Here is a 26,562-nt window from a genome sequence, read left to right on the forward strand (position 1 = left end):
AGTGGTGCTGCACCGAGTGCTGTGCCACTTTCCCTGCGCCCCTTAGCACCTCCCTACCGCCATCATGTGTGCGCCGTATTTACAATATGGCGCACCATGGCGCAGGGTAGAGGCAATAGCGTAATTTTTCATGATGCTATTGATGTACTCTGCAGAGCTCATAGATGCCCATTATAAAGAATGGAAGCCCCCTTTCAATGTCTGCTCTTGAGCGGGCGTTAAAGGGGTCATAGAAATGGCGCTAGGAAATCTTATAGATTTCCTTGCGCCATTTTTTCGACTCCCCTAACGGGGTAAGACTCCCTATTCCTTTTGGGCATCAGAGACTGACATCATAGGCTCTAGGCGTAATCCTGATCTTGACGAGGTAGACAATCCACTTTCTCTCTCAGAAACCAGCCAGTCCATCGCTGAATGTATCTTTGCTTCACGATCTGTTATATTTATTCATGCTATTCAAACATACATTCGCCTCCTGAGCGCTTGCTCAAGAGAAGCCCATTTGTCTAGTACTGATATGGATGCATCTGATGTACATTAATTACACCATAGAGAACGAAGAGTGAAGATTTTAGGTTGCTTCATTGCAGAGCTTCTGGAAGTAGGCACAAGCTGCCCTCCAACACAATGTACTGGTGTCCGGGCTTCTTCGCTGTGGCAAAGCTTTCCAGGAATGGTGTTTGATGGCCCTATCCCTGTCTATGAGGCATCTGAAAAGTCACCTGCAGAAATAAGAGTACAGGACTTACTTCTGAGCTCTTCCATCAAAGAAAAAGAAGCCCAGAAGACTGCAACTACACAATAACAACAGAAGTGTAGCAATAACTAGCATTAAATCTACAGCTACAAAGCTAGCACCACTACTACACCACTTTAACATTTGTAGCACAACACACCAAATACAACACAACTCTACAACTACAGCACTATTGTCATAGTTTGTCTACCAGTAGGGCATTATAACACTACACTACAGTACAATAACTAACACAATTATTCCACAACAACACTATAACGAAAACACTATAACACTGCAACTCTTGGGACGTGGCTTGGGGCATCAAGATGGCAGTCCCCATCTAAGTGTGATCCGGACCCCTCTGTCATCCACCACCATCCAACTCGATGACTGCCAGACAACAATCCCTACACACCTCTGGACCCCATGGGTGGTGAACGCTGGACTGTAGAGGCACCAGGGACCTGCAGGACGGTCTCTGGTGGTAGGCCAAAATGGCAGGCCTGTGTCGCGGCTGAGCTTCTGGCCCCGAGTGGTGGGGAGCGGGCTCTCTTAGGCCCTCTCATCGCTTCCTTCAACTGTGGCGGTGGTGCCTTCTACTGGACAGGGATGGACTGAGGCTGCTCATGCTGGGAATGCCGTCAGCCTGCTCCATTGGAGACCTGAGGGAGCCTACGGTGGCAGCGCGGCCAGCTGGGGCCTATTACTGGTAGGCCCCGGGAGTGGGGGGACACAAGTGTGGTGCGTGGACCCCAGCTGGGGAAGTTGTCGGCCCTCCCCTGCATGCCTGCTCGTGTGGTTTAGGAGCCGTGGGGGCCGCCCGACTGTGGTGCTTTCCTGGGCCTCATCTCCCATTTGGAGGAAGGCCCTTGACTCCTTTGACTGCATGCGCACGCATGCGGTCTCCGAGCCCACCCTGCAACCCTCGCCTTTCATCTGCGAATCGATGGGCTGGCAGCTGCCCTGCTGGGGTGGGCTCAACCTCCCACTGCAATGCTAGCCTACAGCGGCCTGCTGGGCGCCTCTTCACTGTGCTCCAGCCAGGGGGCATGGTGGCATTTTGGCCCTAGAGTCGCAGGGTACTGGTATTAATCTCAGCTGGGGGACGTGGTGTTCCTGCCAGGTGGTGTCCCCCTCACCCTTGGCCCTGAGGTAGGGAGCATGGGGAGTACGTGCTGTGCGGCATGATTCCTGGCCTGGCCCAGGGTCCTCAAGTAGCTGCCTCAACTCTACCTATATGTGACAGGGCTGGGTCTTCAAAAGCGACAAGCAGGCATGAGCCCACTTATTGCTCTTGGTGAACCTGCTCATCCTCATGGAGGGGACAGCTTAAACTAGCGGACTTTCTATCTATACGTGTCACAGGGCTGGTTCTCCCTGAGGCGGGTGGCAGTAATACACCCACCAGATGATGCTGTGGTCCATCTCCATTGCTGTGGAGGGGCAGCTCTGAGGCAATCATACAGCCACTCTGTACACATTCATGCGGCCCCTTCACTCCATTTCACGGATTCCTTGCCTAAACGCACCTGACCGTACTTGGTTGGGGTGAACAGAGAGGACTAATTGATACGGGGCACATATACTAAGAGACGGTGACCCTCACTTGACCTGCTCCTAGCCCTAAATACCACGTGGCACAGATGTAGCACTCCTTCTACTATACAGTTGCAAAACTGAGATCGGCCGCCTTGACCACCCTCCAACATCCCCACACTCTACACCAACAGACTGCAAGTTCCTTGGTGTCTGGCTGCTTGGGCTGCTAGGGACCATGGCAAGCAGGCTAGGCTAAGCCTCCGTACTGACAGCTGAAACATTCAACACCAAATATGGGGAAAAATAAAGCTGTGAACCCCAAGCCTCCCAGCTATGCATCGATCAGCACACCACTATGAATGGAACAACTTGGGGTGATGCCTCAGAAAAACCTGCATCTTAAGAGGGAGACCTCAACAAAACTCTGCAGGGCATTCATGTCTCACAGACTGCGGTTGAAACAAAAATCAGAGAGGTGCAAGTGGACGTGACACTTCTCTCACAAGACCTCAGAAATGTTGTGATATGAAATGTTTGAGGCATTGGTCAAAAAAGATCTTTAACACATCAGCTTTTGCCATAAGAGTAAGACCAACATTACCAAAAAGAACAAGGGGTACTGTTGTCATTGGCTCACAACAAGGAGTTGATGTGTCAATCCACCAACAAGGGGGTGCCCTGGTCTGCATGGATCGTGCTTTTTATGAAAAAAAATGCTTATTCGCATTTTTCTAATGATAACATTGATATACTTCTGGAACAAGATCCCACCATGGAATTCACAATCATTTTGAAACATATACTTGAGAAAGCCTTGGAGTACAGTTGGATTAATGACAACACCCAACACTTTTTAATCAACAGATTTCCCATGGGGACCTTGTCTTTGCATGTACCCAAAATTCACAAAAATACTGTTGACCCCCCATTCAGATCAATTGTGTCTCGATGTGGTTCAATCCATGAGCCTTTGGGTAAATACCTTGATATATTTCTTCAACCAAGGGTCCAACAGTGGCGGTCTTTTGTTCAGGATACCACTGATTTTCTTAAACACCTGGGAAATCTTTACATTTTTGATACAGACACATGGTGGATGTGCACCATAGATGTTGCCGCCCTTTACACCTCGATTCCACATGATGAGGGTATTGAGGCAATAGAATGGGTTCTGCTGAATCACCATGAGATCCATGCCAGTAAAGTATTTTTTTCTGGAATTGTTGCATTTTTGTTTATTCCACAGCTACTTTTTCTGGTAGGATACATTTTACCTGCCGAACAGCGAAACTTCCATGGGCTTTTCCAGGGTCCCAAGCTATGCAAACATTTTTATGGAAAGAGTCTTAGATCGCCTAATTTACTCCTCATAGAATTCAATTCACTCATTCCATTGATAATGAGAGTTTTATGTATTTGGATATGCGTTTAGTTTTGACATCTGTGAGCCTATCTGCTCAAGTCCACAAAAAAACAACAGATCGAAATAACACGTTACTCTTAATTAGCTTTCACCCACCATCCCTGAGGCATCATTTACCTTTGTCGCAATTCCTCCAAGTGAAAATGATTTTCTCAGATGAATACATTCAAGTAGAGACGCTAGCTACCTACAAATCCCAATTTAGTCAACGTGGGTACCTGGAACAAGGTTTAGATTCAGTACTTTAATGTCTCACCAACATGGACTGCTCAGCTTTGTTATAACAGAAGCTAACTGAGAAACCATCACTTGAGGTCTTTGTATCTATATTCTCCACTCAATCTAGCAGGATTAAATATATCATCAATCAACGATGGGGACTTCTACAGGCCGCATTGGATTTTAAGGGTCTTTTTTGCCACAGACCATAATTTGCGTATTCTCGCACCCATAATTTAAGAGAGATTTTGTCATCGAGATGGTGAGAGAGAGCCTTTTCAATTGCAGCAGTCAAACTTTGGAATGTGCTCCCCCATTCATTGACTGTGATTGCCAAACATGTTTCCTTTAGAAAGGCACTTGAGACCTGGCTCTACACCTGGCCTACTTGGTGGGATGACTCTCTGGTTCTCTGTTGTTGATGGTCAGCCCTAACTATAGGGCCTTGATGTCCTGGGGTAAATGCTGCACTTTATAAATTGAAATCAAATCACAACCAAATCACCTGCAGACAAATTGGCAACAAATTGCACAAAGGGATACAGCACACATTGCAGCAGTCATAGTAGGCAATACTATTTCACATCCACAAAAGGGCAAATCTATCAAACTCAAACACACATCAGACTGCAACACACAATATGTCATTTATGCCATCAAATGTCCATGTGGTTTAACATAGGTGGGCAAAATGGAGAAGAGTACTGAGGTCCGCATCACTGAAAATAAAAGTATGATCAGGCACAAAAACAGGAATTCATGTCTTGTTGCACACTGGTTGGATCACCAACATAACATCACACAGCTTTGTTTTACAATTTTAGAAGCTATTGCCATCAATCCTGAAATCAACACCCAGAGGTTGTTATACCAGCTGGAAATCATTTGGATCAAGAATTTGGATAGTCTTGTGCCACTTTGTCTCAATGATAAATTAGAGATGGTGTGATTCTTGTAAATGTTCATTACACAGGCCTCACTCATTAGGGGTAACCACATTTATTCTTAAACATTTAAATTGCATGACAGGCAGGCACCGTAAACTATTATTAGGTTACACATAATTATGTTTTGTGTTTTTGGTTTCTTCAATCATTCTGTTCCTAATGGGGTATCCTGATTAAAGCCATTATACAGTTACGCAAATCCTTCCCACGTACCACAGTTAAGCAGTACACTTGGGTGCTCATCTGGGCTAGCTTCGCTTTTATTTTACTAGATTTGTTTTCAAACATCAACGTTAATTTTGAGTTTTGATGTCATCCATTGCTTTGGGTATATTTGTTCAATCGATTGCAAGTGTTTTGACCCACAGCACAGAATTACTACTGTTAGGTATCATGGGAATGTATTTGCTGTTATTTGTCCTTAGTCATGTTTTACAGTAAGATTTTTGTTGTAATTTATGCATGACATAGGGCCTCATTACGAGTCTGGCGGTCCCTAGACCGCCTCATCACAACCCTGGCGGTCGGCACCCACGGAACCACCTGCTGCGCCAGTATCAATGATCCCGGTGGTCTGGAGGTGGTGGCGGTCCTAACCGCCAGGGCTGGGATTACGACCCCTTTCACTGCCAGCAGTATCATGTGCTACAGCATTGCCACCGGCTTGATTACGAGCTGGAGACAATGCATTAGGCTGTTTCCCGCTAGGCCAGCGGGTGGAAAATCAGGTTTCTGCCCACTGACCTAGCGGGGAATTTCTTAATAGGGTCGGCTGGGAGGTACACTGTGTGGCGGCAACCTCCCCATCGGAAGTTCGGCAGACGGTGAAAACCGTCTGCCGAATTTATAGTGAGCTCCATAGTGTTCTATGTAAACAATGTTTTGCATTACTTACCATTGATTGTATAGCACAGCAATCGTTACACATTTGGAGTTTGTATATGTCGTTTGTTTTTTGCAATGTTTAATTCCAACATAGCACATGCAATTAGGTGACGATTAGTTTATTTCTTAGCGTCTACAAGATATCAGGAATTCACAATGTTTCTATTACAATGTTAAATGAATATGCATGCTGAATTATCGGGCTGCCCCAGTTTTTAGATTGTTATTGCAATCCAGAATGTTTCATATCTGCCAAGGTTTCAGCTTGCTATGTGTAACATTTTCATAATTTCACTATACCTATGAGTGACATTTCAAAGACTATGAATGACACTTTCTTGCAAGCAAAATCAAGCGATGAAGATGAGGAAACCACATAAATATCGTAATATATTGTGATTCATATACCTCCCGTTGTATACCAGTGCCACCTTGTGGCCTTTGATAAACACTACTCGGAGCTTACCTAGCAAAGTGAGAAATTGGAACAAGAAGGCTTTATCACACTTCAGGACTTGTGTGACAATCTCAGGCACTGCAGTAATGCGGGAAAATGACCAGAAATGTGTTACACGAACGCGAGATGCGTGACACTTGGCAGGGCTGATGTTTACACTATGTGGTTACATTCATGTATGAATCATGTCACCTGATGTCAACATATGCTGTGAAACAATTAGTTGAGAGTTCGCATTTGAATAAAAAACAGGTGGTTTTAGTCAGTTAAGCAATCTTTTCTTTATATTGATGCACATGCACGGCACGTCATTTCTGGTGATTTAAAGCTTTACTCCACGTTGATTCCGGTTTTTGGAATTCATGTCGCTATAACACTGCATGAGGAGTCACTCATACGTTCTTATCAGGTATACCAAAGAATCATGCACAGGGATTATTTATCAACATTCAGCTGTTGTTGCACTTTCTCACGTTGAGTTTGGCTGTTAATTTCTCAGATAATATGGGGTAGATTTAAGAGCCCCTAGCGCCTCTTTGCGCCACATTAGCGTCATTTTTTTTACGCTAATGTGGCCAAACAAGGTCAAAATCGATGCGCAAAATTTTCAAAGTGGCTCAATGCAAGCAGTGCGCCACTTTGTAACCCTTTGCACTACATTATGCCTGCACCAGGCACAATGTATGCAAAGGGGGCGTACCCCTGTTAGGAGGGCCCAAAAAACTGTGCAAAGAAATCTAAGAGATATATTTGTGTCATTTGTTTCGGCACTTTTAACGCCTGTTCAGAGCAGGCATTAACAGGCGGCACACCATTGTTTACAATGGGCCTCAATGGGCTTTTCAGGATTAGCGTCAACATTTTTGGAGCTAAACCTGCAAAGCTCCAAACTAGCGTAAAAATGTTGGTGCTAGTTCCCTAACTACCGCCATGGTGAGCTGTATCGTAGACACGGCACACACATGGTGGCGTTAGGGGGGTGCTAGGATAGTGGCACTGCCCTGGGTGCAGCGCCACTTTCCTTAAATCAGGCCTTAGGGCCCATATTTAGCTGAAAATGAGGGAGTGCGACGCTGCACCAAAATTGGCAGCGCCGCATTCCGTCATTTTCACAATGCAAGCATGCACCGTATTTAATTGAATACAACACACCCCTGTGCTGTCCCCTGCGCTGGTGCTAATGTGAGCTGCCTAGCACTAATACACGCATCCTTGCACCATAGTGCAAGGATATCTGCATTGAGTGGTTTGATTGTTTATGTGTGGAAAGCTGTCCCTTCCTGCACATAAACAATCCCTAATAGTGATCTGGCACTTCTGTGTGTGCTGTAGAATGCAGCACACACTAGAAGTACCAAAGCGTCATTTTGAAATGATTGTTTATGTGCGGGAAGGAACATCTTCCTGCACATAAACAATCATGTCTGGCATTTTGCTCTTTCTGTGCGTGCTGCAGAATGCAGCACACATAGAAAATGCAAAAACGAGGAGCAAAAGTATTCCTTCCCCTTGTGCCTTGCTTAGATTTTGGCGCTGCCTCAGGTTTACGAAAACTCGTAAATCTGAGGCACCATCAAAATGCGAAGCACACCCCTTCCACGCAAAGGGCTGCATGTGAAGGGGCCATATTTAGAAGGTGGCGTTAAGCCACAAAAAGTGTGCGCTGGCTTAGCGCCACCGGAGTTTCAGGAAAAGTGACCTAAGTATCTTATGCAGGCAGTTCGACTTTCGCATATTAACAACACTGCTCTGCTTTGAAGGGATTGTGTCATCACCACTAACATGATGGGTGTCAGGCCTCTTGTTAACTCATCTAGCTTCTTTAGTTTTATTTTCTGCGTTATAGGGGTCACATACCCAGGGACTCTAAATTAAATGCTACTAGTGGGCCTGCAGCGCTGCTTGCGCCACCCGCTGAAGTAGCCTGTCAAACCTATCTCAGGCCTGCTAGCACAGGGCCTGTGTGCACAGTTTTCTGCCACAGGGACCTGGCATCTAAATTTACTGGCCAGGCCCAGAACTCCCCTTTTACTACATGTAAGTCACCCCTTAGGTACACCATAGCTAGCCCTATGGGCAGGGTCCCATGTATGTAGAAGGCAGGACATGTGCCATGGTGCATGGCCTGGTCTGATAGTGACAAACAGCCTAACTTGGTGTCTCACTCCCTCATAGGATTGCATTGGAAATGCTCTGCCTTATGTGTAAGGGGTATTGTCTGATTTATAAGGGGTAGCGTAGACATGTTTGGTATGGTTGTGATAGTGATGAGAAATGCTGCTTACTGGTGTAGGTGTATTTTTTATTACTATCACAGAAATGCCACTTCTAGAAAGTGCGCATTTATCTGTGCTTATGACTTTGGTGTTTTGCAGCCTGCCTCCAATCCATCTCTGGGCAGACTGACAGTTGGGGCTTTGTGCATACCTTTCAGACAGCCTGAACACAGGAAGGGTGGAGGTGCATCTACATATTGTAAAGGCTTCCAGGGCTGAGAGAAGGGAGAGGCAGGGCACACCTGCCTTTGTAAAGGATGTGCCCTGGCCTCGCACAATAGGGTCGTTTACCCCCCACTGATGTTTGGAGCCTGTGCTAGAGGAGAGAAAGGGCACTCCCAGAACCAGTTGTAACTGGTTGGAATCCCCCCTGCTCTCCATTGCAAAACACACTGTAAACCTAGTATAAGTACAGGGGAATTTTCCCCACATTTTAGACATCATTTTGGACAGTCTGGGAACTCCAGGAACCTTACCTGGAGCTGGACAGGACGCTGTTGAAAGGACTCACAAGGACCACCTTGGACTGCCGCTGCTGTGCTGACCTGTGACCTGCCTGGTCACAAGGAGAAACTGCCACTGCTTGCACCCCCTTGTTGTGCTGACCTGCTGCTGGGTTCTCCAGCCCTGCGCCCCCTTCTCCACCTGTTGTCTCCAGAGGCAGGGAGCTGTGGCCCCTGACCTCTGTAAACTCTCTCCAGCATGAGGAGTGCTGCTTCTGCTGTGTAGCGTCTTGGGAGTGCTCTCTGGTGACTATAAAGCACTTTTCCAAAAGCGCGTTTTGCAGTCTGGAGAAAATCACCGCCGCAGCCCGGGCTGCGGATTTGGCCGTAGCACTTTCAAAAGCTGTTTATGCCCCCAAATCACCGCCGCAACCCGGGCGTCTAATTAGTGTTTAGCGCGAGGACCGTGCTCTTTCCAGTGCCCCGAGGCACGTGAAGTAGCAAAGCGGAGCAAGAGTGCTCCTATCGGCACCCCCGGGGCACCCGCCGCCTCCGACTTGCCCCTAAATCTTCACCGCGTGACCCGGGATCCTCCGCATACACTCGCGCACCACATCTGGTGCGGGCGAGTGTCTTCTTGAGCCCCAGGAGGGGTCCGAGCTTCAAAAGCTTCACCGCAGGACTCGGGGAAAGGTGCAGGGAGTGCCCCCCCTTCCCGCGGTCTCTGCCCTAGGAGCAGGACACTCCTTTTTCTTAAAAATGGGCATTTTTATTTCCTCACAAAACGGGGAAGGGAGACCTCGATGGCGGCCCCCTTCCTCTTGCTCCTACTTGTTTGTTGGGCCTTGCCTGGCCCCCACCCCACGGACAGGGTGTGAGGCGGCCAAGGCAGGCCCCCACCACGCTCACAAGCCCCCAGAGGGGCCCCTTTATCAAGAAGAGAGGGTGCCGACCGCCCCTCTCCCCCAGGAACACCGCGTGGCCCCCGTTGTGTGCACAGGAGCGCCGGGGGCCCCCTATGCTCCTCCTTTGGGCACAGGGAGTGCCTCTTCTTCAGGACACCAGGTACTTTTTAGGAAATATTGGCTCCAGGAGCCTAGTACAGACCTTGGGAGGTTTGTAGGTTTCCTACCTGCTTTCCTGCCATTACATATATGTGCTGATGTTCCTTTTAAGGGCATGACATGCTGATATGTATTTTTATGACTTGTGATATGTTCTCTAATGTTCCTTTTATGGCTATTTTTGAGGTATTCATGACAAGTGCATAGAATTCTTACTGTAATTCCTGACTACTGCTTATGTTGCAGAATCCTGAGTACTTATGTGTTCTAATGTGACAACTGCGTATTCTTGCAGAATATTAGTAACTTGTGTAATGTTCTGAAAACTCCTAAGGTAGCGGGGTATTACTAATGTGTAATGTTGGTCTAAGTATGTTTTGTGCAATACAGCTTATTTTTACATAGCTCAGTGTTGTGTTTACTTTGTGGTGTACATTTTGCATCACATGTGTTGGGTGTGTTGTGCAAACACTTTACATATTGCCTCCGGGTTAGGCCTAACTGCTTGTGCCAAGTTACAAAGGAGGGGTTATCTTGGACGAGTAACTCCCTTGCCCTGATTAGAGTGGGTGGGTTCTGCCTGGCTTAGGTGCATACCCTAGCCAACCAGAAACTCCATTTCTAACAATCTCGTTTCCTGGCATTTTTTATCAGCCTCTTGGTACTTAGTAGAGCTGTTTGGTTGTCGACATGAGGCAGTTCCAGTGATCATTTTCGTTTCACTGGTGCTGCTGTTAAGACCTCAATGGTTCGTTCTTCTAGTAGTTGCATGCTCATATTTTTAGCACTGGCCATTTGCATCTCTCAAGCATGATTTTCAGTTTTAATACACATCACGGCCTGTATGTGGTTACACCAAGTGTCTGGAATGCATTTTGGGTTTCCCTAAGTTTTGGATGGGCTACACATTGAAAGGCTAACGTATAGATAGTACATATGTGGTATGTTGCAGCTACTGGTGTCTTCCTATGTGCACGCTCTTTATCTTTTCCCGCTTTTACTTTGTGTGATTTGAATCTTACAGTGCTTTGTCATTCATGGGATTTTCATTTTGATCCATAGTTACCCCTGATGAAGGGTGTTTTCACCAAAAATGCATTGTTTTTTTTTCAACATTTTCATGCATCATTGAAGTCTAAGAACATTGTCTCTTCACTATATACAAGTGTGAAGTAACATTTGTAACAACAGAAACAAAATCAGCAATCGTCATATTAAAACTTTCCAGAACTGTTGGATATGTTTTTTGTTTTTCAGAACTTACAGTGTGTTTACATGGGTGTATACCGTATTAACACGGAGCTCTGAGGCATGTAAATGTGCAAGTCGGACCTAGGTCACCTAGTTGTGTCTAGCATTATTAAAGAACTCAGAAATGCCACCAACCATATAACAGAAGCAGAGGGGCATCTTTACACGGTGGAGGACGAGGTTGTCGATCTCAAGACCAACGTGGCTAGTCTCATCACCCATACAAGTGAGCTCCATCATCGAGCAGAAGATGCTGAGATCTGCTTGAGGAGCAATAACTTACACTTTATCTGATTCACAGAGGAGGTGGAATGTACACAACTGGTGGAATTCTTGAAAGAGTGGCTTAAACCTTGGGTGCCAGTAGATAAACAATTCCCCTGGTTTGCCGTGGAGTGCACTGATACAGCGCTTACCCCTAAACCTCCTCTGGGCGTTATCACCCCAACTCTTAAATTTCAAGGACAGAGACTGTTTATTATGAGAAGCTTGCGCACATCCAGACCTAAATATCAGAACTCAAAAATTCTCAACTTTCCTAATAATACTTGTGAGGTCCAGGCCGGATGTCACTCTTACAAGTCCGTCAAGCAGAAGCTCCAGGCCCTACAACTGTTGTATAAGCTCCTATTTCCGGCAGGACTCACTTCTCTAATCTCCTGAATTGGCATGGGAATGGCTGACAGAAGAGAAACAGCTGACCAGGCCAGGTTCGCTCTTCTCTTTCCCCCTACCCCAACGACTGGTCGGTTGCCTAGGGCTGACAGAGTGGCGCGCAGATGCCCGAAATGGGTCAGCATTTGATCTCACTGAGGGAGGCGAAAGATGAGGGCTACATCTCTGTCACCAAGTTCTGTCCCCCCTGTGCCACTGCTGCCGCAGTGACAGGATCGATCTCCAGAGGCTGGCGGTGTCATAGATGTTGCTTCTCAGGCAGATGAGTGATTGAGACAGACCCCTGTCCATTCAGGCTGGTGATGGGGTTTTGAGACTTGACCCTGCCTCAACATGGCAACTACTTTTACAGAACACTCCTGTCCTCTTATACAGTAGCAGGCATCGTTGGTATTGTATTCATCCTAAAACTTGGAGGGGTTTACCACTCCACACCTGTTTAGGACAGATTGGTTCTCAGTTGGGAGACATGTTTCAGAAAGGCAGATGCTTCTTGGGGGGAAATATGGGAAGGGGGTAGTTGGGGAGGATGAGTTATATGCCACATTGTTAAAGGGGATTTGTTTCATTGTTTTTTTTAAAATTAATTTTCCTTTCAGGTTGTCACTGAGTCCCAGAGCTGCTTGGCCAGTAACGGCTTCCATGCACCTAATCACACATGCATCATGCTCAGCGCCCATTTTTTCTATATAATCGTCACACCCCTAGATGTCATGTAAATCAGGTTCCTAGACCTCCCATGGCTCCGTACACTATGATGTCGTGGAATGTAAATGGTCTCCTTGACCGGATCAAGCGTTCTGTGTTGTTGCATTATGCCCAGCGCTTCCTCAATTCCATCTTAATGTTACAGGAGAACCACTTGATGGGTGAAAACTGTCCATTCCTTACTCAGCAGGGTTTGATAAAGTTTATAATGCTGGATTTACACAGGGGTCTCGTGGAGTGGCGATCCTAATACGACTCACCTTGCCCAGGTAGTGTCCCAGACATGGACTGATCTACAAGGTCGGTCCTTTGCCCTTGCAGGGATGATGGACGGTGACTCTTAAACATTCTGTGCCTCTATCTGGCCCCTAAGGCCCATGACTTCTTCCTAACGCCACTCCTCAGCGTTGTGACCCAATTGCCTCTGGGTCCACTATTATAGGTAGCGATTTTAATGTGGTTCTAGAGCCTACTTTGGACTCCACTGATCCCCCCATCAGATGTGTGGCGTCAAAGAGCTGCCTCCTTACACAAATGGTTAGTCACTTAAGGTTTGTGCGACGTGTGGAGGATCTGGAATCCCAGGATTCAACAATGACACACACCTCTGCTGCACACTATACCCACACCCATTGACATGTTTTTTATGCCGCCTGCTGATCTACACCAGTTTCACAAATCCAATTCTGTCCCAGGCTCCTTTGCTCCTCTGCATCGGTCCCTTAGGCTCTACCCGGCACCCAATGTGGCGGTTCAATGCTTGGCATCTCCAAGATGAGAAATACACCAAAGGCATTTGCCATGATATCGAGGCATACTTCCACACAAACGTGGGATTGGTTCAGTCTGTTGGAACCCTGTGGGTGGCATGGAAAGCCACTGTTCAGGGGTATGCTAAAGCTCTTCTCAGGCAGAAAGGGAATGCACGACATGACCAAATCACCCAGCTGGAGAGCCTGGGCCCTGAGCCTAGAATCACAGCTCTCGGACACCATTCACTGTGACATTACCAGGGAAATTACCTTGGTTCGGGTAGAAATTAGAGCCCACTCCTTAGAGGCAGCAAATGTGGCCTGTCTCTATTGTCCAGATCTATGAGTAGGGGGATTAGAATAGCAAACTGCTGTACTGGCTTGCCTCAGGAACCTGGCTGGATGGATCATATCCGAGGTACACATACAGAACTCCTCCACAGGCATCGCTTCCGTGTTTGCTGAATACTATGCATCGCTTTACAGCCGTCCCACGTCCTGACTCTGAAAAGGCCACTCCCCTCCTAGATGAGATAACCATGCCCAGTCTTTCCAGTGGCAATCGTCGGGCATTGGATCAACCCATCACACTGGAAGAAATCGGAGAAGCAATCTTGGCAATGGCACTTGGCTAGACACCCGGCCCAACAGAGTTTTACGCAAATGCTAATAAACCTTTACAAAGAGGTGGTGAGAGTGGGCCTTACCCTCGGACCATGACCAGGCCACAATAGTGGTCATACCAAAGACACACCCACCATCCATCTCATGTGCCGATTATCGGCCCATCTCTCTCGGAGAGGTTAAGATCTATGCAACTGTGCTGGCTAACAGACTATGACCAGTCCTAGGGTCTTTAATCCACCCAGATCAATGTGATTTCATGCCTGCCCATAGTACAAGGCATTGCTTATGGCACCTGCATGTGACACTTGCCCAATGTCAGTCACTTCCAACTCTGCTGGCCTTACTCCTGATAGACATTGAATAGGCCTTAGATCCGGTGGACTGGAGCTATCTGTGCCAGATGATGGAGAGGGCAGGGTTTGGGCCCTGCTTCCGCTGCCTGATGCAACTGTAACCAGATAGCCCATGTGCAAATTAATGGGGTGGTCTCTGATTAATTTTAAATTCGCCATGGGACGAGACAGGCTGCCCCTTGTCCACCCTCCTTTTTGCGCTGGCTATTGAGCCCCTTGCCAGGCTCATACGTTGTGACGCTCAGATCAAGTGGTGGGAATGCAGCACAGGGTATGAAGACTGCATCGCACTCTACACCAATGACGTACTGATGTATTTTTCAATCCTGGCAGACAGTGGCCCTTGATGCCTCTTCCTCCTGCAACTTTTTGCAGAGGCTTCTGGCTTGACCGTCAGCCTGGCTAAATCACTTCTGGTGTCATTGGCATCTTCGCAAGACTGTACAGACTGGCAAACAACTATCCCAATCCGTCACCTTAGCTTTGCTGTCTGGGTAACCATGTGGCCCTTAACCGAGCCTTGGCCTTGTCCCTTAACGATCATCCACAATGTCAAAGCAGACGTCAATAAGTGGCAAGCACTACTCTTGAATGTCATGGGAAGAATAGCATTATACAAGATAATGGTGTTAACTTGTTTTTTGTATCTGTTTCAAAATGATTCCATCAGTATTTCTTGCCACTGGACTCCTTGGCCACCTCCTTTCTTTGGCACAGCACCAGACCCCGTCTGGCTTTCCACACTTGTCAGTGCGCGCCCTACGGAGGGGCCTGGGCATGACCAACTTGTATTTATACTACTTAGCATTCCATGTTTTGGTTATCAACTACTGGTTTACTGTGGGTTGGTCGGATTCAGCTTATCGGCAGAAGCACACCTCATTGGGGTTCCCACGCATTATGGAGCTGCTCTATGGCTGCACAGTGACACTCAGGGTGGTGGCAGAAAATCACTCAGCACGCCCCTGTGGCACAGTACGTGGTTGCAAGAGGTGGCAGTGCTGGAGGAATTCAATTGATGGGACGCCATAGGCATCACACTTTTGGGAGATGTGTGGGCAGGTATGCACATAAGCTCTTTCCAGGCACTCCAGCAGACATATGCATTATCTGATACACAATTTCATAAATTCCTGCAGCTGCGTCATGCCCTGTGAGTGCAAATCCCCTCTACCACTTTAATCCCAGAGTTCAGCCCCCATGGAGACTAAAGTGCTGATGGGAGCCCTGGGTAAGGGTGTTGTCTCCCAGATCTACTGCACCGTGGTCATTAATGCACCTGAAACATTACAATCCCTCAGGGCCTGATGGGAAGGCTGGCTTGGACCTCTAGATGATTTCTGGTGAGATGTATTGATGGCACCTAGAGTCCTTACGATCTCCTCCAGAACTCACTTGGTGCAAACGTATTACTTACACTGTGCATATCTTACCCCTGTCTGACTACATCACGTGGGCTTTCGGGTGGGCCTTTTGACTAGCCCTGTGTGTGGCTGCTACTCCTGCACGCCGGCTGATTTCTTTCATATGGTCTAATCACGCCCTGTAATAGCGCGCTACCGGTAGACGGTGTTGGCTGACCTCTCCACGATGTTCAGCCTGTCACTGGAAGTCTCGCTTCTTTTGGTTCTACTAGGGGTTGATGATGAGGTGGGAGGCTCTTGGGCAGACAGGGCACTACTTGGCACTGCCCTTGTGGTGGCTAAAAGAGATATTGTGGCCCAAAGGAGAGCACCTGGGCCTCCGACACTGTTGAAGTGTGGGCAGGGTGTGTCCAACAAAAAAAGCTGGTCTCGAATCATGGGGTTTTCCCACTAAACATGCAAAAATGTAAATACATCGTTTGGGGCTATGGAAATGAGCACTGAGCTGCTGTAAATGTAGTGTTATTACAATGACTGTTATTCTCCTATATGATGCGTTTCATGTCATATCGATTACAATCTGAATCGTGGGCGGTGATGGTGGGGGCTTTTTTCAGAACTGCTAATGTGACTTGTTATTCTGCCAATTAAACAATAAAAAAAATGTTTATCAAGAAAAAAACATTTTAACTCTACACCATGACAAGGCTGCCCCTAAAGCACTACAAAAAATAACTGCAACAATGCAACTACATCACTAAATCCACAATACAACTTCAAAACAGTAACATACAACACTATAGCTACAACACTACAACTGCAAAACAACAAAAATTACACTGTACCAGGAACAATTACAACACCACCACAATGAAAACGGTACAACTACAAAACGACAATTCCATCCCATGAGCACTACAGCACTAAATACAACAGAGGAACTTAACATCTACAACACAACAGTACATCACAGTACAACTAAAGCACTACAATATTTTTACAAAAAAAAAACAGACATACAAGTACACTACAATTACATCACTATATATCGTCAACTTGAACACCAAAGCAATAGCGGTATCTTGATTTTCAGTGTAAATGCATTCCTACTCTTCAACGGGTGTACCTTACATAACCAGTCTACACTCTAAAGCAGTGGTTCCCAACCTTTTGACTTCTGTCGACCCCCACTTTATCATTCCTGAACCCAGGGACCCCCACTGAATCATTACTGGAATCCGGGGACCCCCCACTTAGTCATTACTGAAAGCTGTGGACCTAATCTGTTAATATTATTTCAATTTCTAAGCAGTCGCGGACCCCCTGAAGAGGCTTCGCGGACCCCCAGGGGTCCCCGGACCACAGGTTGGGAACCACTGCTCTAAAGGGTAAACACTACAGCAAAAAGCAAAACTACGTTTGTCAGTGGTTATCAGTCTGATTCACACTGTCATTTACATCAGAAAATCTAAGATTATGGCCTAAATGGCTCCATTTGCGCTTGGTAGGCATCCAAGAAAGAACACCTACTAGTCATAAATGGATTTTTTACTGCCTAAAGGTAAGCCATAATCGCAGAAGATTTTCTCAGTGATAAATCCTGTATGAGCCATATCTGCTTCGCATATTCCAGGAATATGTGTTTGGCCTAATGGGCGCAGGCAATCTATAAAATGAGTACCACTGAGTTAGGTAAAATGTGTACCATGGACTTATATAACATTCAAGATCTTTTAGTCAGTGGCAAGATGCCCTACAGGGCTGAAAGTGTCATTTAAAATACATTTCAGACAAGAAGGGGGCTGAGTGGGAGGATGAAATCATATATTTGCCATGAGAGATCGTCAATGCCCACAAACCTGTGAGTAACCCTTTCTTACTCTGGAAAAGATCATAAATTACCTTTAGGAATGTGTTGGAGCAACTCCCCTTCCTAGATGGGGAAATATGAACAGAATATCCCAAACATTTATGAGGGTGCAAGGAAAGAGAAGAAAAGAAAAAGAAGCTATCATTATCAAACCTAACATGTACGCATTCATATTCAAATGTATTTATATCATGAGACCATAGTTTATTGTTATATCGTTACATTTATTAATCACATACTGTACTTATGGAGGGAAATGCATGTACAATCAGGTATTTTAATGTGCATTTTATTCTGTGGTAAGTTGGCTGGACTTAAGGACTGAAATATTTTTCTGTATTTAACCTTCAACGTGGAGTTTGCTCTCATTGCAAATTTCTGTAATTTGCAGGTGCGTCTGCACAGGTCTCCAGCTAATGAAGCGCTTTTTGTTAGTTTGAGATAAAGGGGGTACAGGCGGATGCGTTGCCAAGGATGGGAACGAGAACAAGGAGAATTAGGAGATGAACTCCCTTCTGAGCTCCTGGACACAGGAGGCAGCCAAGGTTGCCCTGATGCTCAGATCATGAGATGAAAGCGTAATGGAGTTGCAGATTCCAATTTGTGTGTGTAAAGTGGAAAGCAACTGGCAATAATGACGTCAGCTCTTAAATGTTCTGCAAAGTTTAAAGTGGTGTTAAGTTATGTAGGCAATTCATATTCCCTTTGCCGTTTAACTAGAGCGGACTCTTATAGAGGAACAGGTCTCTCTATTTTACTTTGGCTGAAGTGGCTTTATGTTATACACATCTTTCTTGCAGAGCTTCATTTGAGGGCTCCGTTATGCTGACATTTCCTCAATAATAAACTTAACCACAACTTTAGAGGAGTCTTTAGGTTTCCTTTAGTTAGATATCTTATCTAGATTTAATTCGTTTTAAATGGTTAGGCAGGAGAATCTCAATCTGGACTCTGATTATCAATGGCTTTTTCTTATCCTGTGTATTGTTGCTTCTGAAATATTGGTATGCCTAATGCTTGTATGATTTAATCTGATTAGATTTTTTTATTCACCATTGCTGATTCTGTACTTATATAGTATGCTTCTGGCACTCATATATGTCTGGCTTTGAATTTGTAATAAAACCCTTGAGCTCTCATTCTCGCCTCCGAGATTCAATGAGTGACCAAATGGGTTACACTGCAAATTTATTGTAATATTGATCTGTTTCTCCGTACTCCTCAGAACTCAATCTGATCCAGAAAATCTGGAAAATGGTAAAAATGTGTTTCCATGACCAAATTGTTCATATTGCACACATGTTGAATCTCTGACTACATCACTTGCCATGCTTATGTGTGATGAAATGTAGTTGTCCTCTCTGGAGTGCAAAGCCTGCACCTTAAGAATGGTGATAACAGTAGGTAGCTTCCAGAGGTTGCCATCACTGGAACATGGACAGGAATGGAGATGGAGGCTTGGTGCTCTTAATAATGGGGACTGCATGGTCTAAAGCAGAGAGAACAAACAACAAGCACTGCTGTGGAAACTTCAGTTGTGAGGCTCAGCCAAAGACTTGTGAGTATTGTTGAGTGAATATGATTTGTGTACACCACATATAGCATTACATTAGACAAACCAATGATATAACACTTTGTCAGCATCAAAGAACTCCTAAATGATATATCTGAACCTGATGCCCATGGAGATATGATAAAATGCCAAAGATCACATCAGATGTCAAGTGACTGAGCTGGCTTTCAAATACATATCTTAGTATTTACCTGAATCGAATGGCCTGATTTATATGTGAAGTTTAGCACAGTCATGTTAGATAAATTAACAATTAAAGGCAACACAATTCTTCTATTGCACCACAAGAAATGGACTTGTGGTCGACCAGACTTACCTGAGGTGGCTGTAAGCACGTGCTACTTTCCCTGCAATCCGGTCCGACCCAAAGACGAGGACACGCAGTGTGGATACTTTGCCGTCGTCGTCACAACTCAGGAAGGGCCTCCTCTTGAAGAAGACATTTTGAGCAAGGTGGCTTTCCGTAAAGAAGGGGTTGAGAGTGTGTTGAGGCAGTGAATGAGCTCTCCGAGAGCGACCCAGTATTCGCTCGCTAACTCCAGCACTGTACAAACTCTGTGCTCTGTGCAGAGGCATTGAAAGAGATGAGGAAGGATAGCTATTCATCAAGTCTATCTCACCAAGCTTGTCTCGCTTAAGGGCAAGGTTGCTCTTGCTCTTAATAAGTTTGTAAATTTTATTGGTCAACTTATGCCCCACCCTCTGCTTCTTCCCCTCTTTAGACTCCAGCTCTAGAGGATTGTCATCACTGTCGTCCACATAACCGCTATCCACATGGTTGGAGAGACTGGAAACAAATGATTTCATGGAGTCTTTGGATGCAATGGATAAAGTGGAGGATGTCAATGAGTTTTTGGAGCTCGTGGACAGGGTGGAGATGATAGAGTCACTTTCTGGGTAGCTCCCGTCTGTCTCCACATCTTCGTCTTCCTCCTCTTCCATGTCAACATTTTCATCCAGTGACATCTGGATGTCACATTCTTTCATCAGGACTTCTTTCAGGACACCTTGAACATAAAATAAATAACCAAAGTTAGCTCTTGAAACAAACGGATGAAATGCTACTTTGGAGAGTGGTTTCCTTATCTAGCACAATATGAAGTTTGACATAGAGCGGCAACGTGGAATGCCAAAATATTGCAATAGTCCACAAAACAATGCCTTACCTTGTTGTTATGATTTTGGCAGTGAGTACAGGCAATGCTCTAGAATTTGGGGTATCTCTGCACCACTTGAGGACACACCTGATAGGCAAAAAACAGTGCCTGGTAATGGCACAGATGGGAAAAATGGCATTTACAATAAAGTCAGGGGATATTTAGGTAGCTATTTTCATTCCCACAAATGTCCCTCCGTGTAGGAAAGTGTTCTCACTGTTGTATTTTTAATTCATGAGTGCCCTTTCAGTGGTTTCTTCAATCCCTAATATTACAATGTTTCTAGAAAATGCTCTTTTCTGGTTTCTTCATGGGGTTGAGCTCCAATAAGAGTAAAGATGTGAGTAAATCTATTTTAGGATGTTTAGACTGGGGACAGTGATATTCAAAAATGATTCCTTTACCATGAAAGAGATGGACAAAAATAACTGAAGCTGAGTTTAACCTCCAACTTTCTGCATTTTTAGAGGCAGCACTTTTAGATCCTGCCTGAGGATTTCCACTCTGGGCACAATGCAGAGCATGCCCTTATCACCGACTTGGATGAGATGTGCCACTTCCTAGATCACGGCGAGCATGCTATCTCAATCCTCCCTGACATTTCAGCAGCATCTGATACCTTCTCTCATCGCCATCTTTTGACACCATTGCACGAGTCAGGACCCTTCTTTAGAGCTTCTCTTTTCTTCAGAAGAGGTGAGTCTTCCAACCTATTATTGCTTATACCTTCCAGTTATTCACAGTTAACCCAAAGGCTTAGCCTTTAGACACATGTTTTCGATCTGTATGTAGTCATTTTGGCGTCCTTGATAAGGGACTACGGGTAGGCCTTTCATTGCCACATGGAAAACACACTGCTAATTTTCTTATTGCACACTAACCACTAGCTTGAGCACTGGCCTGAACAAATTCAGCTTTCCCTGCCCAATATCCATGCATCTAAACAAACGTATGTTGAACATCCCTCTATCCTGGCTGAACTTTTGGTGGACATGCAGCATGGGCCCTTCACCACCTCCAGTTTCTCAAGCCAGGAACGTTAGCACTATTTTTGTCCTTTCAGTCCCATCCTGCACCTGCTTCTTTCGTCTCAATACTCTGAGCAAGATCCTCCACTAGTTGTCTCTCAATTGCCACACTGGCTTCAATTTCATCACAACTGGATTAATGAAATTCAGTCTACTTTAGTGAACCCAAGACAGCCATCTTTCAGCTTCAGAGTCTGCAAAGTATGACTGACCATCTGGTGCTAGGGCTCCCCCACCTGAAGGGCATATCTCATCGCCTTCCTGCTTTCCACTAGATTACTATTTGTAAGAGACTAGCTTTAGAATGATATGCATCTGTAACAGATCCTTCTCTGGTTCAAGCCCTCACTTAATCAGGAACTGTCTCTCCAGTTATCATCCCTTTCACACCCTTCACTCTGGCAAAGCTGCCCTTCTCATGGTTCCCCAAGTCAGGAACGTGGGGAGGCTAGAGGGGGGAGGCTAGAGGGGGTCATTCATTTAGGTCTCTTGTGCCTTAACTTTGGAACTCAGCCCCACTTCCATTTGGACTACTTCCCACAATTCACCTTTTCGGAAGCCATCAAAATCTCTTCATGTCTCCTGATGTAATTGTCTAATCCAGGTCAACCGCCTGTTTCTGTGGACACCAGTGTGCCAGTGTATCTCAGTATGGTTGCTGTTGAGCTACACCGAGTATGCTCATTCATTCTTTTACCAAAAAAAAACACATCTGATCTTCAGCGACTTTTGTTCTATTTCTTTTCAATGGGTATGTGCCAATGAATGACAAATGTTAAAGTGGAATAATCCTGTCGGTGTAATGCACACAAAACGTGCTGGTAGGCTCATGAGATTACTAAATATGTTATGTCTTCCCCAGAGGCTGGCCTTGATCCTTGCATTCCTTGCAAGTCCACTTAACTTACCAAAGTTATCCTCGTCCCATCGATACATGAGGCACCTCCCTATGGGCAGCGGAATCGTCTGCAAGTGACATGAGCTGGCATCCTCTGAAAAGACAGATGAAAAGTCAAGGAGGGTGCTTTAAAGCATGATTTATTAGGATGTAAATAGAGGTACACTTGACACAGGCCTATATATATTATCAACTGGCAGTTGCCAGTAGAAAGTTAAAGTTAGGATGCTGTTTGTATAGAAAAAGCATTTTTTGACTTGACTATATCTTTAGCACCGGTTCACGAAATTTTCCAAAAAGAAGTGGCTCGGTGATTCTTGCTGCACATGTGAAGTTTTAGGGCGAGCCGTCAAGCGGGAGCCGAGGAAAAGGGAACTCAAAAAACATTGCGTTTTCCAAGTTAATTCCCATAGGACCTGTCTACACGTCTACAGTGAGAACCACTGGACAGAATTACACCAAATTTGGCAGATAGCTAGGTGCCAGTACACAGATTCTGCTTTTTGTTATTTGGTATGAAACCGTTCAGTAGTGTAGGAGATATTTAAGGGCAAATAAATTTGTATATCTCTGCTCACAAATAATTTGCACATTTCGTGAATTTTCGGGAATATGCATGTGGAAAGAAGCGCTGCAATTGGCTGACCACTACCTGAATAGAAAGTTGCGACCGCCATTTTATTTCATGGGACATGGCCCCCGGGAGTGAACATTCCAATTGAAAGTGGCATAAGGGCTCAGGGTTCAGGTACCCTGACCCCAGGGTTGTGATATAGGTATGTTTTAGGGGTAAGGTATGGGTTCAATATAGTTTTGTGTGATATTCATGAAAATTCACAATTTTCATGAATTCTGCAAATTATTTGCAAAATATTCGCAATTATGGAAAAATTTGAAAGAAAATCCACAGACTCATTCATACACTAATTCATTCACTCATACATGCACTCAGAGGCTCAGGCACCCACTCACACACCCATTCAGACACTCATGCACCCACTCAGACCCACTCAGGCTCACTCACCCACTTTCAGACCCACTCAGACACTCACACACCCACTCACACATCCACTGACAGAGACAACCCCAATGGCCAACCTGGCTGTGTACGGCCAAAGGCTATGCATGGTGCGGTGTTTGGTGGTTATAAGGGCTTGGCTGCAAGGCCTGGCTGCAAAATAACGTATAGTAATTAAGATTAATTTACGTTAAAAAAACACAGAAATTCACTGCAAAAAACAAAGGTTACAGGGACCTTATAGTTAGGTTCTGAATTTACTTGTTCAAAACCACAGAAATTCAGCAGTTATACTTAGAGTTCTTTTGAGTAACTATAACGTACACCCTAAGGTACCTATAAATTGTGCCTCCGCCATGCACAGCTAATTACCCAACATATTATGTTATTTGTGAGATCTTTTATGGCATCTTTGATACCACTGCAACGTTTCCAATGACATTATTGATAAGAAAATTGTGCAAGGAAAGGGTGCGAGTTATAGTTAACGCAGGGCGCTAGTTATAGTTACTTGAAAGAACTCTTAACTATAACTTCAGAATTTCTATGGTTTTGTACGAGTAGATTCAGAACCTAATTATAACGTCCCTTTTTTTTCAGTGATATATATATATATATATATATATATATATATATATATATACACACACACACACACACACACACACACACACACACACACTACCTACTGGTGGTCACTAGTAGGTAGTTCCAGGGTCATAGTTAGGACATAGTTTATATAGGAAAATAATTTTTTGGTTTGCTACTAACTTTGGCACCTTTTAGCAAATCTTCATGATAAAAAAACTAAAAAAAAAAAACTAGTGTACCAGTCACCTCAGCTGATGTCTGGAAAGTTTCAGGGTGATCCATCAAGAAGGAGCTGACAAAAAAGGGGCACCCCAAAATGCTCTTCCCCATGCACTTTTTCTTCGGGATTTAATACACAATTACAGACCAAACCGCTGAACGGAATTACACCAAGTTTGGCAGAAAGCTAGATTTTAGTCCAGAAAGATCTCTTATTGTAATTTAGTATAAATCTGTTCAGTAGTTTTGGAGTTATTCAAGACAAAATGACTTATGTATATCTACAGATGCAGATCCACCGCAGATCCTCGCGCCAATAGCAATGCCATGATTGGCTGGACACAACTTGAGAGGAAAGTGGTAGCCACCATTGTGTTTATCAGGACTTGGTTCCCAGTGGGGAAACTCAAATTTAAAAGGGATACAAGGGGCGAGGGTAGAGGTACCCTGATCCCGTGGAAATGATGGAGGGGTTTGTGAGGGACCCCTCATGGGCAAGAAATTGTCCCAAAATGTTTTTTTTAAGTGCGGGAGGATCAGGGAATCCGCATGGATCCTCCTGGATCTTCATAGGGCCTCATGGATTCAGGTGGATTTGGGAGAATCTGCAGATCTAGACCCCAATTTAAAAAAGCAACGCATACACCCACTCACAGACCTACTCACACACTCACACATCCACATAGACACCCACACAACCACTCACACAACCCATACAGCCACTCATACACCCACTTACTGACCCACAAAATCATTCACACACCCACTCATAGACCCACACAGCACTCATACACCCACTCACACAACCAAGTACACACCAACACAACCACCCACATTCACTCACAAACCCACAAAACCACTCATAGACCCACACAGCCACTCAGACACCCATTCACACACCCACTCACACAACCACTTGAACACCCACACAACCACTCACACATTAAAGCATTAAAAATATAAAAATTCACTGAAAAAACTAAGGTTTTGTTAGAAAATAACATACATTTAACAAACCTTAGAAATTCACTGAAATAAAGTTTACAGGGATGTTATAATTAGGTCCAGATTATACACACACAAAACCATAAAAATTCAGTTCTAGCTTTAGTTATCCCAAATAACCATCAATCGTACCCTAAGGTAACTATAACTCCACCCTCACCATGCACTGCTTATTACCCCACATATTACATAACTCATGATATCTTCTACAACATCATTGATAATATCACTGCAACATTTGCGGTGAATTAATTGATGAGAAACTTGTGTATGGTGGGGGCGTGAGAAATAGTTTCTCTAGGGCACAAGTTATAGTTACTTAAGATAACTATAACTGCTGAATTTCTGTGGTTTTGTATGTGAAAAATCTGAACTTAGTTATAACATCCCTGTAACCTATAAACAGCTATGTCCTGAGGTGGGCACCCTGGGACATAATAGGAGCTGGTCCTGGGGGATGATGGTCCCCAGGGCCTTCACTGGCTTCTCAAGGTGGGACCATGTGGCTCCCCCTCCAACTGTGAATTTAGAAAAGGGGAGGTGGCGGTCCCCAGAGATGTGGGGTTCTGAAACGGCCCCCCTTTCTTTTTTTCATGTTTTCCCCAGTGTGGTGGCAGACCCCAGTGCTGTGGGGGGGGCCGCATGCCCCCCTGCATTAAATGAAAAATGAACCCTGGGGAGGTGTTGGTCGCCAAGTCACTGAAAAGCCCAGGAGGGGTGGCCCATGCACCCCCTCCTTAGTTTTTACTTTGTCCCCGGGACCTGGCCCACCCTGGGGATTTTAAAGAAAAAAGCGTGGATGTCCACATTTAAAAACTGATTTTGCTGCAAATTCGTAAATTTCATAAATGTTTGGCAATTGTTATTTTCTTTTTAATGCTATTTTTTCCCTGGTGGGGTCCCTCTGGTACCCCAGCACCAGAGCTAAGTGGTCAGTGTTTCACTACCGTTGCCCCTCTTCTTCAGCCCAGGATAGCAGCCAACACGTCCTGGTTGAAGAGCTGTGCATTTCACTCCACAAGCTCGTCATTATTCATGAATACATTGTGAAGGATCCGTGGCCCTAGATATATAAATTTGTTTTCTCTTTAATACCTCAAAAACTACTGAACAGAATTAAACCAAATAAGCGAAAACCTAATCTGCGTACCAAAAGCTAGCTTTATGCCAAATTTGGTGTAATTTCGTCCAGTGGTTCGGGCTGCAGTCGTGTCTAAAGGTCCTATGAGAATTAACATGGGAACACAACTTTTTTTTACCACATTTTTCTCTTCCCTGGATTGACGGACCCCTCTGAAACTTTCCAAGTGCAAGAAGAATCACCAGGGCACTTTCTTTGGAAAATGTTGTGAATATTCGTCAAATGGTGTCAAAAATATAGGCAAGTCAATAAACGCTTTCTCTATAGAAACATGGTCTTGAAAATAAGTACCTAGTGGCCACAGCCACTAGGTTTTATATATATACTCACTGAAAAAAAC

General features: G+C 45.0%; 1 protein-coding gene across 1 annotated transcript in view; it reads right to left on the reverse strand.

The window, feature by feature from the left end:
- The window catches only part of PIK3R5 (phosphoinositide-3-kinase regulatory subunit 5), a 276,234-nt gene that overhangs the window by 98,553 nt on the left and 151,119 nt on the right, over window positions 1–26,562 (reverse strand). The window contains exons 9-10 of the mRNA XM_069200312.1: window positions 22,259–22,342; window positions 19,482–20,172 (exon numbers count right to left, since the gene is read on the reverse strand). Coding sequence (XP_069056413.1) covers window positions 19,482–20,172; window positions 22,259–22,342 — 775 coding nt within the window. The remainder of the gene's footprint in view (window positions 1–19,481; window positions 20,173–22,258; window positions 22,343–26,562) is intronic.

This window comes from Pleurodeles waltl, chromosome 7 (genome assembly GCF_031143425.1).
Source record: "Pleurodeles waltl isolate 20211129_DDA chromosome 7, aPleWal1.hap1.20221129, whole genome shotgun sequence".
NCBI classification, from domain to species: domain Eukaryota; kingdom Metazoa; phylum Chordata; class Amphibia; order Caudata; family Salamandridae; genus Pleurodeles; species Pleurodeles waltl.